The 12,820-nt window shown below is 37.7% G+C and overlaps 1 protein-coding gene across 5 annotated transcripts in view; it reads left to right on the top strand.

The window, feature by feature from the left end:
* The window catches only part of DIP2A (disco interacting protein 2 homolog A), a 257,924-nt gene that overhangs the window by 158,609 nt on the left and 86,495 nt on the right, over nt 1–12,820 (top strand). For all 5 annotated transcript variants that reach the window (XR_010919809.1, XM_067548784.1, XM_067548783.1 and 2 more), the window contains 4 exons: nt 956–1,201; nt 7,434–7,562; nt 9,197–9,316; nt 10,585–10,782. Coding sequence is in view for 4 of the 5 variants with exons in the window: in XM_067548784.1 (XP_067404885.1) it covers nt 956–1,201; nt 7,434–7,562; nt 9,197–9,316; nt 10,585–10,782 (693 nt within the window). In the remaining variant the exon portion in view is untranslated. The remainder of the gene's footprint in view (nt 1–955; nt 1,202–7,433; nt 7,563–9,196; nt 9,317–10,584; nt 10,783–12,820) is intronic.

The following is a 12,820-nucleotide window of genomic DNA, read 5'->3' as shown; positions in this document are numbered from 1 at the left end:
ACCTCCACTAATTTGGCTGAAGAGCTGCTGTTTTTAAAAAAAAAAGAGAAGTCAAGAATTTTTCCATAATGTGATTAAATGAATTTCCCTCTCCTTTCTCACACAAAATCTTACTTCCTTGAGCTGTTAAAAATCATCATCTTTGGGCTGAAGACAAACATGGAAAATTTGAGTCCCAAAAATGGGAACTTCAGAAAGTTCTATATAACTTAAAGCAGGCAGTTAAAATGGGAATTATCAGACCTTAACTGTAGCAATCACTGGCTGGCACCCACTATAGCAAAAGGCCTTAAAGTTTCATCCATGTAATGCACTGGACTAGATGACTACAATGCACATACTTTTTTGTCTGGTTTCCTAATTCATTATAATTGTGATGAAACTAAACAAATTCAAAATTGCATTGAGCATCACAGCTTAACTAGCAAACAGTAAATTAACTGGCCTCTGCTTGTGCTTTTTGCTGTAATTGTTTTTATGAATCTAGAAAGAAGAATCAAATTATGCAGGGGTTCAAATGGAAAACAATGGTTAATTGTTAATTCTTAACTGAGGGGGTATTTCTACTCATGCTACCAAAAATAGATAGCACTAAGTGTTTTTGAACTGTGTATGTCCTTATTGCAAATGGTTAATATATATATTCAATAGCTTAGACAGAGGTGGCTTATTTAGCAGGTTATATTTTTGTCATTCCAAATAAAACTGTTAAAATGAAATATTTTGCTGTGTTAGACATTGTTTTCCAATGATCCTGTATAGAAGTTAAGCATTAACACTATGAAAATGTGGCAACGGAATAGAATTTGTGCATGTGAATGTGCCATATGCTTAGTACATGCATCTCATGCTTAATGCATGAGAAATGCCAAATGAAGAACATGGAAAGACTTCATGTTCCCCTTTATTGGGTCATTCCTACATTACATGCCTGTCATCATTATTTTAATCACAGACACATCGTCTGCATCAGAAGATGAGGGCTCGTTACGTCGGCAAGGGCGGCTCACCTCCACTCCGTTCCAGAGCCATTCCAACGTAGAGCCCTGGCTTAACCGGGTTATCCAGGGCTCCTCCACCTCATCCTCTGCATCCTCCACCTCATCCCATCCAGGAGGGAAATCTGCTGCTGCTTCCAATACTGCTACTGCCACCGCTGCTGCCACTGTGCTTGCAGATCTTATGGCACACGCTCAGCTAGGTTAGTAAAAGAACTGCCTGTTTGTAGTTAAAAAGAGTAAACAAACTGTTACACAAATCTGAAAAATACAAGTGTGGTTAAACACAGAAATCAGGTATCCTTATGAGTGCCTTACTTTACTAAGTAGTATTCCTAAGTAATATGTAGAATCCACAGACAAGGTATGCATGAATTATTTTCCACTTTAAATAGAAATAGATACTTACAAATTCCAAACAAGCATTCCCTTGCTAAAATGTTAGTTTCCTGGTAAATTGAATCAAAGGTACCTTTCTAGTACATGAGAAACACAATTTCAAAATGAGGTATCAAATGTTCAAGATGTGCCTTCTGACCTCCACTTGTCTAGCCCAAGTAATGTCAGGATCTGAAATTCAAAGGTAATTCAACTGGAAAACCTCCAAGAACAAGAGGTCTACTGGAATGCTATAAAAGATTTACATTTAGATTAGGTGCTGACACAGATGTTTTTAAACGTTCAGATTAACATAAGGTGTGTACAATACATCTGAATTTAGGTTTATTATCTAATGGAATGTTATGCAGCAAGTTATAAAGGACACTTTATATTGGAATGGAAGTGAAAAGTATAGAAATACCTGTTGAACAAAATGTATTTGTAACCCATGTTCAAGTCCTGCTTCATTCTCCCTAACACAGAGTGGTTAGAACTCAAGGTTATCATGGACATATCCTAGATAGTTCTTACAGAATATTGGTCCTCTAAAATTGGGGGACTCAGGGCTACAGAGAAAAAAACCCACTCCATTTCTCTCCAGAATTAAAGTGTAAGGGATTATCTCATCTAGACTGAAGAAGGTTGATGCTGTGACTATGCATGTGTTTAATGGTATAGTGGTAATGTAATTCTAAAAGATCCTTTTGGGAGTGGGAAACAATACATTTTCAATCCATTTACCAAATTTTTTTGAAGAAGCTTAAAAATACAGCCTAAAATGAGGAAGTTCTTACCTCATGCTTACACAGGTGACCCTGTGACCCTGCCATTGAAGACAAGGAGACTTCTGTCTTAAGACTTAGGGACCTGGTCTTTCTACTTATCTAACTTTTTGTTCATATGTGTTATATACTGACATTTGCTTCTCAGATACTTCAGTACAGAGGTCTTCCTGAATTAGATATGGAAGCACTTCAGTAGACTAACAAAATGAATGTAAATTCCTCTCTTGAACGCTAATTGAAGCACACTTGACTGAAGAGACTGTTGTGAATTCATATATTTATCAAACATTTGGTTAATTCCACCATTCCAGCTGCCATCCTCAGACTGAAGTGTTATCTCTCTAGCCAAAGACACAGGCAGCAGCCGCACACATGCTTTTTCTCTCTCTATTCATGCTTCTTTAACCCTGACTAGCAGGATTCATCTCTGTGGCTGAGTATAGTATATTCTCCTTTGCTAATGCTGTCTTTGAGGGGTTTTTTTTAATTATATGAGAATATATGTCCATTAGTTAGTAACTGATCTGAATAATTTATTACACATAAACCAACAATCAGCCATAAGTTTGGGCCCATCTTTCTCTTCCAGTCTGGGATGGCTTGAACTAATGACCTGGAAAAAAATTTATTTCAAGTCGCCCAAGCATATCCTACTCCCAACAGCTTTATAAACATGGGGTTTGGGGATGGCATTCCACCATGGCCAGATCCCGATTGCCTGTTTGACGGCTTGCAGAATGAACTGGAACTGCATTTAGTGTCAGCCATTAATGCTTCTTGTAAGCTTAGACTGCCTTTAAAAAGAAGACTTCTGGTCTTTGGACTCCAGTGAGTGTAAGTAAAATAGAAAATTCCTATGGCCAGTGGTTGTCACCCAGGAATACGTAGAGGTCTTCCAGGGGGTGCATCAACTCATCTAGATATTTGCCTAGTTTTACAACAGGCTACATAAAAAGCACTAGTGAAGTCAGTACAAACTAAAATTTTATACAATGTTTTGTTTAGACTGCTCTATACACTGAAATGTAAGTACAATGTTTATATTCCAATTGGTTTATTTTAGAATTCTATGGTAAAAATGAGAAATTAACCATATTTCAGTAATAGTGTGCTGTGACACTTTTGTATTTTTATGTCTGATTTTGTAAGCAAATAGTTTTTAAGTGAGGTGAAACTTGGGATACGCAAGACAAATCAGACTCCGGAAAGGCGTTCAGTAGTCTGGAAAGGTTAAGAGGTACTGCTATGGCCTATTAGATCTTTGAGGGTATTTTCTGTTTCACACAATGAAGTTATGAGACACTCAGTACTTAGTCACTCTGACAAGGATGTTAGCAATCTAACCTTGGAAGGACTGGAATAATCGTGTGTATGTTTTGTAGAAGGAATGTTAATATTAGTATGTTCACAAAGATGAATAGAATGAAGCAAAATTATATGGATGACTTTATAAAAGTACCTTGGAATATAAAATGTGTGGGTATCATTGAAATATTCTATAGGTAGGTACATCAATATTAAAACCTTCAAGTCAGCTTAGATACCAATTTTTCTGAGAAGACCATTGAGCATATGTAATATTCTGAATTGTACACTAAATTCAGATTATTAACATAGTGAAAGGTACAGAGAGCACTAGATTTGAAATGAGGATTGAAAAGCATGAGCTGTGAAGTCCAGGGTAAGTGATGGGTACAGCACAGTTGAAATAAATAAAGGAACAATGAATGCTTAGCATGTCAGTGTGCTTTAGAAATCACACCCCCATAGTGTGCGTTGCTACTCTGTGTAGCCAAGTCTTAAGATGCTGAGTTCAGAAGAGTTGGGTTGAAGAGTGAACCCAAGAATGAAGTAGATCTGGATCCAGATTTAGTATGAGGACCCACTTACCATTCCAGCTGGATTTTTTTTTTTTAATTATTTTTCTGGTTGTTCTGATTCATTTTCAGTAACTTTTAGTTATTTAAAAGGCATATTTGACTGACAAAACAATGAAAATCTGATGCAGCCAAATCTGCAGATCTAACCTGGCTTCCCACTTAGGTTCCCAATTTCAGGGTCCTTGTATATCCCAAGATTCTTTCCCTCTGATCATCTTCTTTCTGGCTTCCAATTTCTTTGTTCAGCTCATCACCTGTATAAATGAAGGTCGTGGTATTCTTCTGACCTTTTATTGACAAAGCCACATAGCAGATGTGATTTTGAGTGATAATTTTTGGTGGTACATTTAGGGATCATGAGCTGTGCAAGATATCTTGCTCAAGTCTTGACCCTATAAATTTAACAGAATATAAATTTTGTGGATTAATATTGCAGAAAGAGGCTCATTTGACTCAGTTTTCCCTTCTTGTAATTACCATGTGTGCTACATTCAATCAGAGTTTTAGTGCTTTATTAGAGCTAAGAATGTTTCCGTTTTTAATAAAGTAACCAAAAATGGGCACAAAAGGATATACTAATGGCATTTTTGGTGTATGCCAAATACTCAATATTCCATCGTAAAACCCTTTTAAATAGTTTGAAGAGTTCACATTTCATATTCAGCTACCAAATATAATCCCTTCCAATTTAAGCTGTTTTGAGAGCGTGACTAACTAAATATTACTTTCTGACACATTTGAGTTTTGTCCCTGTGAAAGGAGTTTGTGATTTGGTAGGCAAATTACACAATACAGTAAACGCTTATTAGTAGCAATATATTGGTGCCCTTTTGCTATGTTGCACCTAAATGACTGTTGCTGTTATGAGGGGTGTTGCCAATTCACAGTAGGGGAAGTGTTCTGGAGAAATGTTACTCATAAGTGGTGGTTTTCTCCTTCCAAGGTGTTGCTGCAAACAAATATCTGTTTACAAAAAACTACCCTCAGAAGGGACATTCTTGGTATTCTAAACATAGATCAAGGATTTGAATAGGCATGAGGACAGAAGTACCATTTTCCCCCAGGTGATTCCTCTAGAAGTGAATTGAGCTCTATTGGTGGGGCAGTGTAGAAAAGTTTACACTTCAGATGTTTATGCTTCATTTGCTCTGTGACTCACTTTTCAATGTGTTTGCTTCTATTTGTAAGAACTTGATTAATTTACAGTGTTAATTTTTAAACAGTGAAGATGGTCTCTGTCTAGGCCATTTTAGTGAGCATATCTGCAAACTGCCAAGTTATGATCAAAGCCCAGAGTGTTCCATGACCCTGAGCATGCCCCAAAACTGTACTCAAGATCTAGAATCTAAACTTTAATGGGGAAAAAAGTATCTGGCTCTTGTGGCATGAAGATCTGTGAATTGAATGCAACTGATGCAGTATTGTCTTCCTAAGTCTGCAGGCAAACTGAAATAATAGTTCTGAAAAATTAATATTATCCCATTCATCTCAATGGGCAGTTTACTCTGGAACCTAACAATTACTGTAATTGTAGGTATTAACTGTTTCACTGCTGATCACTGTTGCAGAAATAGCTCACAAGTGCACTTATCCCACAGTGCCTCCCACATCTCCTCAGTTCCCAAAAGCACCAACTGACCTCTATTCAGCTGCCTAAAGTTCCAGTTTCTATCCTTGACAACTTCTCTGATGCAGCTATTCATTGCCAATACAAAATTCTGTGACATGTTGAAATCCTCTTTTGGATTTCAGTCTCCTGGTGCTGAGCTAGCTCATTGCAGTGCTCTCATGGACATCTATTCCCTCCTTTAGTACTATGGCAATGTATTCCTGCCTCACAAAGATAGCTTGTTCTTTATGCTCCATTATGCATCTCCACCTTAAGAGTCTGGATATCTAAGGTCTCCAGTTCAAGCTGTGCTGCCTGCCTGATTGCTTCTTCCAGACTGTGGGTTTTGTTAAGTTGCAGCAGCATTCTGAAATCTCTTTCCCTAATATGGATCATATGTGGGTCCTGGTTGGCTGGATCCTCTTGAGTGAGCTTTAACTGACAGTCATTGCCACACTCACCCGAAGTTTCAGGTGGATGGATGCTGTTCTGATTGAAGAGTGTCATCAGATGCTGGCTGCTGGAGGGCAGTTTTCAAAGTCTGTGACTGTTGCTTCACTTCACAGCATCTCATTTCTCTGGACACATGATGAGTCTCCCCACAAAGTAACCATTCTCTGAACCTCAGCTTTGCAGGTGCATCCCAGCCATTAATTTTAGATGCTGTTTCAATTGCTTCATCCCTGGGACACATCCCTGCTCCTCCATGTAAAATTAAAATATAAAATGTGTATAAACAGTGCACAGTGTCTCTTCCATTATCTCATGCAAGCAAAATCTTAAATGGAATTTATCCCACCAGTTTGTAACTGACCTCCTCTTGTCTCACGCAGGCCCTTGCCTAAATCTCTGTGAGCATTGATACCCAAAACCGATAAGTGTTTGTAGCTGTGATAACGATGCTATAATCTCTGGCAGCGAGTGCTGAAGGCACTCCAGCTATTAGAGCCACGTGGGCCTCTAACATTCATTGTGTCCAGTCATGAATGAAACACACACACAGGGTCACAGTATAAACAAGGAACTTCATTCAGTCTAGCTGAGAGAGTGTAAAAGATAGGCGGTAACACTTCTGAGTAAATATTGAGGGCATAACACAATTAACCAGGCATGGTTATCCCTTTCTCATCCAGCTTGGAGCTAATCACTGAAGGGCCTCACGATCCTGCGAAGGAACCACACACCTGGTTGTGAGAGGCCATCCTTAAATCAGGATCTCAACATCTCGGGTTAACTGTGCTGCATTTGTGTCTCCTGTTTGGTCCTCAGCCTTCTGGGTCTCCCCACATATGTGTCTGTCTTGCAGCTCTAAAATCAGCACTTGCTGCAGTCCCTGGGCTGAAGTTCTCTTCTTGGGATCTTTTCTTACTGACTCCCTCTCTTCCTGGTGGGAGGCTTCATGCAGTGGCCTTACTCCATCTTTTCCTCTCAGCTGCCTGCTTTTCATTCTTCTTTGCATCTGTTCATCTACTGTGGGTCCCCTTTAGTTTCACCCCAGAGTGATCAGATGGACTAAGGGGAAGAAACTTGGCTGCCAACCAAAATTTCCTCTGATCAGTCCCAAAGATGTAGTGTCAGAGACCCCTGCTGAAAGTTACTAGCAGCCCTTTCAGAGTCTGTTGCAATATTTTATCCAGTTTTTTCTTACTGTCTGGCTTGCGATGGGAGTTCTCCAGAGAATAAGCTGGAAAAGAGTAAGTGTTCAGTGAGAGGCAACTTCGGGTATTAAGAACTAAGATGTTTGATGTGCCTTCTGTGTCTGTTTCTTACATCCCCACAGATAACCACTCGGCTCCTCCTGATGTAACCACAGGTCTCGTAGAACACTTGCATCATGAGCGACCCCAAGTAGCATCTGTACGAGGAATCCCCCGGGGCTACAACAGCAGCATACTAGAAACTGCAGATGGTGAATATGTCAAAATGATCCCACTCTCCAACCCCGATCATTTTTCTGCATCATTGAATAGACACAGGACTCAGACAATGTTTGCTATGGTACCTGACTTGCATATGCCATGTACTGTTATATTGCTGTTTATACAGTGCCAGCAATGATGATAGCTTTCCAGTTGGACTCTCACTGGTAATATTTGGATAATCTGTTTTCTGGAAGTATGTTGTCATTCAGATGTAGACTTGAGTAGTTCAATGTGTATATGACGGGGATTGAAGCTTAGGGATCAGAAATTGAGGGTTGCAACTGTTCTTACAGAGTAGAAGATTCAAACATGAAATGAATTTGACTGGAACGATGCTTTGTAAATCATATGCCTTTTGACACTCTGTTCTACCCCTTCCTGTATTTTGGGAGATCATGTTTTCTGCCTTTGGAAGCTCAGTCCCCTTCTTTTCCCATTCATGAGCTTTACTAGCACTGTGACAGCAAAAGCCAGCAACTTAGTTCAAAGCTGTTGTGTGGCTTGTGTCCAGGAAGTGGTTCAGAGATGCACATTCCCTCACTATATGTTTTTTCTTGACACCTGATCTTTTGCTTTCTCAGCACCATGTGTATTATTAGCCATCAGGTTGGGTCTACTGTATTATTTGGTTAATTCCAATATATTTATATTTTTTTACATGAAAGTTAGTGGAGAGTATGGCACATTATTTACTGAACTGCTTTAATCCTTTGGCTTTCAGTATTTCATTTCATTGCTACCATCCTTTTAATAGAGGGGTTTGAAGATGTTAATGCTACTTACTAGTAAGTGAGAGGACGGCTACTCTTGGTGACGTACATCATTCCATCTCACTTAGTGACTAAGCATGCTGCCTCTGAAGTGTCCTAAGTTCCAGCCTACTGAATGAGAGCCTGGAAATCTATCCCAGGTTTCCGTTTTGCAGTGACGAATGTTACCAGTGGACAGTGAGAATGGCCTGTGTCCATCTTTACAGTAAACCTACATGGTGTTTTAAAAAAAAAAAAAAAAAAAAGTCTTGTAGCATTTTTTATTTCAAAACCATAATTTTATATTGAATCTCAAACTTGGAAACTGTCAAACTGAGATAAGCAAAAGCTAAAAATAAGTCAACTATCTTGTATCCAGTTGTGTATTGTAGCAGGGTTTTTTTTCTGGTGCTGTGCAACAATCTAAACCTCACCAGTTAAAAAAACTGTCTCCTTTATCTTATTTTTTACACATTTCAAAGTTGAATAAAAATAGATGTAGCAAAAAACTTTCATCCTATATAAAGAAAACTCAGCATCCCCTGTTAATCCCCACCATTACTCAGGTTAATTATCTAACTTTGTAAAGTCAGCATTGTCTGAAGCTAAATTAGATGCTCAGAAGGCACACAGAGCAGGCAAACAGATAGTAATAGTATTGATTATATGCAACCTTAGTATTTGTTTAAAGCTATTATTGATAGTCTTTTTCCAAACAGGCTACTGCCTTCTTCAACAATTTTTTCATTTTCCCAGTATAAATGTGCTCCTCAGAGTGTGGGCAGATGTTATCAGAAAGGCGACAGATTTTGTGTAGGGAGGACAGTATATGTAAGTCTTTGTTCTGTTCATTCTTTATATGAAATTGACAGGTGTTCCAGTGAATAGTAGAGTTTCCTCAAAAATCCAACAGCTTCTAAACACCTTGAAAAGACCAAAGCGCCCACCACTGAAAGAGTTCTTTGTTGATGATTTTGAAGAACTACTAGAAGGTAATAGCTATGTAAGAATTGTTAACTAAACTAATATTGCCACAGTTTTTTGATTGCCACCATTAGCTACATGAGAAGAAGGATTTCTGCTTCTTTAAATAGTATTGTAATTTTCCCCCAAAATGCTGTGGGTTTACATCATGGTAAAGTTTGTATTCCTTGACAGCTTATTGTTTACCTTTCTTGTCTTTTCCAAGTACAGATTGTCAGACCTTGTGCCAGCACTGGTATAGAATATCACAGATCTACTAATTCTTTTAACTTCTGCTATTAGTACTGCTAGATGTTTAAAAAAAAAAAAATTTGTTTTAATTTTTGCAGATTTCATATTTAATATTTCATTTTAATACTCCTTTGTTAATAGAAGTCCCACCAGTTGCGACCACTAAGTTAAACTTGCAAAACATTTTTTTCTTACATTTTATTTTCACATGTTCAGAAATTTATGAAATGTTCATTAAAATGTTTTCCATGGCTGGCATTTTTAAAATTCCAAAACTTCTATTTTAGAAAAAACTTGACATGAAAGGTCACTTTGAGGCTGACCTTTTCAAATGATAATTTTATTGAAAGTCTTCAATAAGAGAAGAATTACAATAATACACTATGTTGAATTAAGAGGTCCTGAATATGTGAGCAGGTTTTCTGGGGTTTTTTTACCTTAAAAATATTAGGAATGTCAAGTGCTATCTAACCTCAGACTTAATCATAACCTCTTTTTCTATTGTAATTAATATCTAACAAACAGAAGAAACTTACTGGTTTGGCTTTTAATACACTCATGCATGACCTGTCTAAATTGTTTCTACAACCCTACCTGTCCCCCAGTCCTCTCAGAACTTTAGCATCAATCATTTGGGAACTTGGTGCCCAAAAATGAACATCTCTGTGATCATTAGGACTGCTACCTCTCTATTATCATATGTCAGATGCAAGACTGGCAGCAATCTATGTAAACAAGCAGAAGACATATCAACAGAAAATGTCTTTTACCCACAGCAGAGCAGAAGGATGAGCTTGGGATTCACATTCACTAGTTATCTTTCCAAGTTTTTTCTAAAATAGAAGTTTTGGAATTTTAAAAATGCCAGCCATGGTAAACACTTTTTCTGATGATGAGGATCTTCATCTTAAAGGTGAAATGAAGCCACTACAGCTGTGAAGGATGGAGAGGTGGAACTGGTTCATGGAATAAAGAGATGTTAATAAGTATGAAGCATGCATTTCAAGAGTAAAATTTTGTCATTTTAATGTTCTTGTTTGTATAGTACAACAGCCTGACCCAAATCAGCCACGGCCAGAGGGAGGTCAGATGACAGTACTTAAAGGCGAACCCTTAGGTGTGGTTACCAACTGGCCCCCATCGCTGCTGGCTGCCCTGCAGCGTTGGGGGACCACCCAGCCGAAAACCCCTTGTCTAACTGCATTGGATACCACCGGGAAAGCCATCTATACACTTACCTATGGCAAGTACTGACTTTGGTAGCTTTATTATTAAACATGAAAAAAAATTGAAAAAGGAAGAGATGGTTATTTGGGAATGAGCAGTTTGCTTAACTCAATATAAAAGACAGTTTGCTGACTACAGTATGTTGTTCCGTCACTTTTGAGACTTGTATGTAAGTGTGGACTGTGGTATCCTGAACCACTAAATGTTGATTATATCATAGAACAGCTGAAAACAGTACTTGGAGGAGGAATGTACAATAAGGATCCACACTGATGCTCCAAGAAATGGCTTTTTCATCAGCAATAAACGTAGTAATTCATTGGACTTCTTCAGTAAAGAGCAGGCTAAAGGCACCATCCTTTTGTGAGGTTTTGATCTATGTAGAGCATAAAGGGGCAGATGATTAGAACAAAGTGCACTCATCAGATTTGAAAAGCAAATACTTAATTCTGGGGTGCATACAACTTGTTCATATGATTACTGTGAACAAAAGTTCTATAATTCAGAATATGCTAAAAGACGCTTAATTGTGGGATAGGAAATGTTACTGCATCGGTGAACTGGAAGTATTTAATTAGTCAGATGCTTTTTAGGAGATAATTTGGTAACTCCTCAAATGCAACTCAGCAGCATGTTACTTGCAGTTATCTTTGCCTTTACACATTATAATAAAATTTTCTAGGAAAATTCCAAGAAACTTGAATAGGCAATTATGCAACATTATTTGAGAGAGAGTTGAATAAATTAGTATGATTAGTTAAAGTGGTGGGGCTTTGGTAAGATGTCCAATTGGTCTGAACTGTATTCAGACACTTAATTTTGATAGTCATAAATAAAAAATCAGAATTGATATATATAGTGCCTAATAATTAACTATCTTTGAAATTAGCCCTAGTTAAAGTAGGATAGTTGAAGTCATAGGAATTGATTAGGAGTACTTTTTAAAATAGGCAGTCCTAAAAAGGTTACCAGTTGTATTTTGAGATTGTGTAACACATTACTTTTCAGTTCCTTTTCTTGGTAATCTTGTTTTTTTATCTGAGTATAAAGTATGACATCATGGTATTCAGGGCAGCCAGTCTCTTTTGTGTACTTTTGTATGTTTAATATTGAAATAATAATGGAGCGAAGACCTAGTACCATTCTTTATTAGAGAGCAGGCTAAATGAAAGTGATATTCCTAAGAGAATTTACCATTTGGTGTATGTTTCTGTTATATACTATTATACGATTACTGTAGTCCTGAATATACTTTTATTAATAATGCAAATCTACATCTGTCAAAATATTCAGTGAAATGTCATTTTAAAAACAGACTTTTTTTAATGCTGACAGATAAATTCAAATACTGTGTATGATGTAAATGTTCAAATTACTTTAAAATTGGTAATATTTTATTATTGCTTTTTAGAGCACCAGTTGTACATTAACAACTTTTCTAGTGTTATTTTGCACATAAGCAATTCCAACATATGCCCCTAGGAATTTGTGATAGGAAATGGGGAAGAAGGTGATCAACAAGACAATCTCACTTTTCAGATGTGGTCCACCCTTTGAAATGGGAAAGCTTCTTTTAATGCAGATTATCAGATGGAAATCAGGAGTGCCAGCACCTTGCCACCTGCCACCTCTCTGTAGATGACCAGCAATTGTTCCAGAGAACGCAGTTTGAAAGCCACTGTAATAGAGTACTTTTAAAAGATGCTTTTTTACAGATCTAACACTGACTTTCATTTATCTGATTTTAAGCATGAATGGAGTAAAAGCAGAACTTGGTAAAACCAATAAACTACGTAAATAAGACAATGATAACCTATAGAGAAATGTAGCCTAGATGAACCTACTATAAGATGGGTGCACTGCTGGCTGGGAAAACCATACACAGAAAGTAGTTATTAATGGTTCACAATCAAGCTGGAAGGACATAGTGAGTGGGGTCCCGCAAGAACCTGTCCTGTGTCTGAATATATTCAGTATCTTCATAAATGATTTGGCTAATGGCAGAGAGAGTACACTTGTAAAGTTTGCTGATGATACCAGGCTGGGAGGGGTTG

Source organism: Emydura macquarii, unplaced genomic scaffold (assembly GCF_026122565.2).
Source record: "Emydura macquarii macquarii isolate MOO-44397 ecotype Brisbane River unplaced genomic scaffold, CSIRO-AGI_Emac_v2 contig_1253, whole genome shotgun sequence".
NCBI lineage: Eukaryota > Metazoa > Chordata > Testudines > Chelidae > Emydura > Emydura macquarii.
This window is presented reverse-complemented; position numbering and strand designations above follow the sequence as displayed.